General features: G+C 32.4%; 1 protein-coding gene across 1 annotated transcript; it reads right to left on the bottom strand.

The window, feature by feature from the left end:
* Positions 1 to 685: 685 nt before the first annotated feature.
* LOC149423841 (lysozyme-like) lies at positions 686 to 3,604 on the bottom strand. Its single transcript, XM_089632149.1, has 3 exons — positions 3,470 to 3,604; positions 2,739 to 2,891; positions 686 to 847 (listed from the first exon to the last, which is right to left on the bottom strand). Exons 1-3 carry the CDS (start codon positions 3,597 to 3,599, stop codon positions 696 to 698), a joined length of 435 nt encoding a protein of 144 aa, XP_089488275.1. The 5' UTR covers positions 3,600 to 3,604; the 3' UTR covers positions 686 to 695.
* Between the last annotated feature and the right edge of the window lie 206 nt (positions 3,605 to 3,810).

The following is a 3,810-nucleotide window of genomic DNA, read 5'->3' as shown; positions in this document are numbered from 1 at the left end:
ATCAAATAAAATTTACTTTATATAATGATCGCTAGTCAAAAGCTTTACCTTTTTTCCACGGAGACCGTCAAGTAATCTTTCAATCAAACTACCCTTATGTTAGCTAAAATAATATGGAATCACGGGTATAAGTAAAAAAAATATTTTAATTTTTTCAATCTCCGGAAAAATATCTTCTCGTTACCACGAGAAGATATTTTTATTATTTAGATATTTTTAGATATTTTTTGATACCTCAAAATAAAAAATAAACTCAAAAAATAGTCAAAAATAAAAGATATAAATTTGTTTGGTCTAAAACATATTTATACATTTTATTATGACGAGCCACAAAGTAAATGTTTATTACAAATATGCAAAAAATAGTTATTCATTTGTTACTCAATCACACAATAGAAGTAGGTACTCACAATTTATAAATTTGAAATCACTCTCCTTAAAATTTGTTTTATTTGAAATAGTTCAAGAAATTATCTCTGTATCTGAAAATGTTTGATTATTTTATTTATTTATCATTAATTGTAAAAAAGTATTAAATAACTAAAAAAAGAATAAGTATAAGTACAAAAAGTATTAAGTAATATATAAAGGTGGGTAGGTATATAAATAGAGAAAAACATTAATTACTGCATTTTTTTCAATACTTCAATTATTTATAGCTTTAGTATTAGCTATTAATGTGTAATACGATAAGTTCACAGGAGATTAAACTCGCTCAGGTCGGGAAGGCCATCCTGGCATTTATCCCTCCACCCTTCCCAAGGAGCAAACCCGCCATATGGTGCAGGTAGGCTATAGATATATTTGGCACAGTTTGCGGCAGCAGTGATGTCGTCAGTCAGCAGGTCTATGGAAACATAGTCATAGTTTATTTTCAAAATAAAGTATTTTTTTCAAAGCTTCACGATTCGTTACGATTAATTACTAAAACAAAATAACAAATTATTGTTCTTTTAAAAATAGGGAGAGAAACATACAGTTTAGAAAAAAGGCTATGTTGCGACCCAGATATGAATTGGAACTTTTTCTACACTCGTGCACTTTTGCATCAGTATTAAACCCGTGGACAAGTTTTAGTTTCATGGTTAAGTCATGTCTTTTTCTGATATGGGTAAGTTACTATAAAATATTTTTAAAGTTTTGTGAAAACTAAAAGAAAGAGACAAATACGAAAAAAACGTCTCTGGTGAACCATTAAGCAACAAGAGAAAAGACTGTAAGGCCTTCTTCGTACAAAACTTAAATTTGGATTTGAGGTCAAAATACTTTTACAAACTGAATAATTATTTTTTTTAATCAAAAGATATGGCAAATTCCTAGTACGGATACGCGGTGCTTTGGTCGTGTTTTACAATATTAAATATAAGCCATAAAATAATTAAATTTTTCACCATGTTAGACGAAAATTTGATGATTTGTTGTGGTAATTATTAAAAAAATAATCTTTCCCAACCTACTATTTGAATTAATAAATTAAACGGTGTAAACAAATTTGTGTTCCATCGAAAACCGGTCGTTTGAAATTTAAATTTAAAGTTATCAAATATATTTTGTATAACTTATATTTTTTAACTATTTTATATTTCTTCAAATTTTGCAATTTCACTTTGTGGCACCATTTTATTAACTAAATAATTAAAACACTTTGTTTTTACCACGATAATCTTTATTTTTTATATGAAGTCAGCATGTTTCGAGAACGATGTTCTCTTCATCAGGACAATTAATGTACTAAAAACTAAAAAGATTTTTTTTAAATATTTACCCTCAAGTCACAAATAATTGCCAAACTTGCCTCTAAAATTGTGTCGATCGATTTTTTTAAGGGACTTTATTTAATAATTATAAAAACAAATAAATATAGTACTACATATCCGTACTAAATTTTAGCCACACCTTTTGATTAAAAAAATATTATTCAGTTCGGTAGGGTATTTTTGACTCAAATCCAAATTTAAATCTTGTATAAAACAGGCCGCGCAACCGTTCCAGATGATATTTAAAATTACTTTTTCGAAGAAAATTTCTTCTGAAAGCTGATTACTTTGTGATGACATTATTTATTTTGTTGAAACATAAATAACTTTGTTTACATCAATTTATTATATTCAACCTCTACAAGTTTCATGAACGAGGTTCACCTCATCTCATATTACACTTATATAAGTCAATCAAGCAGAACATACTAAGATTAATAGTGCCCACAATCCAGCGAACGACTGAGATGTCGGTCACTTGATGGAGGATTCTGGTCTTACTTAAGGACTTTTTCGTAGTCATCCGAGAGAACTCAATAAGGATTCCGTTCTATACTTCGCAAAGTAAAATTCCTATCCCCTTCACCACATAAGTATATTCCTTACCCAGGGATAAATAACGGGAATCCGCCTCCTACAATCGCAGTTCAGTTCAGTTCACTTAAAAAGTCCTTATGTTTACAGTTAAAAACAATCCCTCTCTCAGCCGAGAAAACTGGAAGCTCAGTTAACGAAAAAGTCATCAAAAATTTTAAGGTTAAGGACAATATGCCTTTTAGATCTACACACGATTCGAATTGCAGAACTCAAAATGTTGAACCACCATCCGAATTATAATTGTTCCGACGGCTAGACAATGGGAATAATTTTAATTCGGTACGTGGTTTTGCCTACACACGATCTAACTTACCGAAACCCGACAAGTTGGGTTCCGCAAGTCAGATCGTGTGGATGGCCTATTATTCTTAAGGAGAACCTTACCTTCGCACTTCATATGGCAACCTCCGCCGGGGTACCCGTGCCTACACCAGTACCCATCCATGATCTGGAATAGTCCCCAAACAGTGTGACCATCGGTTGACGGTCCCTTGATATTCGTCCTCCTACTACTCTCTGCTTCGACCAAGCATACCCCTAAAATAATAGAAAAAAATATTTCAGTTTGGTAAGGTGGGGCGTGCACTGTGCAATAATACACAACCTGCCGCATTAAAGACAATCAAAAATTTAGAAAGCAAATGAAAATTCAGAATGAATAAAACTAAATAAAACCTCAGTTTTAAAATTTAAAATTTTAATACGTCTATTTTTATTACTTGACCTATTTAAAAATATAAATATTTTTTGAATTGAAATTTCCTCTCCAGATACTCGCTCTTAACTGCTGTGAACTTTTCAAATGTCCATTAAAACTTTTTTTGGTTTGACTGAGGATTAATCCTTCCTCCTCAGAGACTGGAATCAACCACGCCAACAACAGAACCAAATCCCAATCGGGTAGGACAAATCGTCGCCTGATATTTTTCACATTACCTATCCATCGCAAAGAAGAAGCAATCACAAAAAAATTAAATGGCTTTAGCATCCAACAATGGCAATCATTACCGCAGGGGTATCTGGAAGCTTTATAATGTGGAATTCGAGTTTCCACAATCTGTCAGAACGTACAAGGTTGAGTGTTTTGAAACTTGGTAAACGGTGTTTTTACTTACACTCCGCAAGTTGATCCCTGGGGAAGCCTTGCCTCAGCAGTTCATAAGCCAACTCGCCCCTGCTGAATTGTCTCGCATCCCCCCTTTGGATGGCAGCAACGCCCAACAGAACAACAATAAGTAACTTCATTCTTCAACAAGGTTCCAAGTTAAACTGATACTGACACTGATTTCTTACAAGTATATATTACAACACGAAAACCGCAAAGAAACTCCCCACTTTCTTCCGTAGTACTTTTGGAAAAATTATTTGCCATAAATGAGATATTTATATAACTATAGTTCGGTAATGCCCCTACTTTTTACAGCATTAAAAGGGAGCAACTAAAATTTATTTTCAG

This window comes from Hesperophylax consimilis, chromosome 5 (assembly GCF_061612785.1).
Source record: "Hesperophylax consimilis isolate HC1 chromosome 5, BYU_Hcon_1.0, whole genome shotgun sequence".
NCBI lineage: Eukaryota > Metazoa > Arthropoda > Insecta > Trichoptera > Limnephilidae > Hesperophylax > Hesperophylax consimilis.
This window is presented reverse-complemented; position numbering and strand designations above follow the sequence as displayed.

What these genes read in the sequence shown, in the direction of transcription:
- LOC149423841 (XM_089632149.1), bottom strand. Translation starts at nt 3,599, where the DNA reads ATGAAGTTACTTATTGTTGTTCTGTTGGGCGTTGCTGCCATCCAAAGG. An exon ending in CAGGGATCAACTTGCGGAGT is followed by an intron (nt 2,892 to 3,469) that starts GTAAGTAAAAAC and finishes CTATTATTTTAG; the next exon opens with GGGTATGCTTGGTCGAAGCA. An exon ending in TTGCCATATGAAGTGCGAAG is followed by an intron (nt 848 to 2,738) that starts GTAAGGTTCTCC and finishes ATGTTTCCATAG; the next exon opens with ACCTGCTGACTGACGACATC.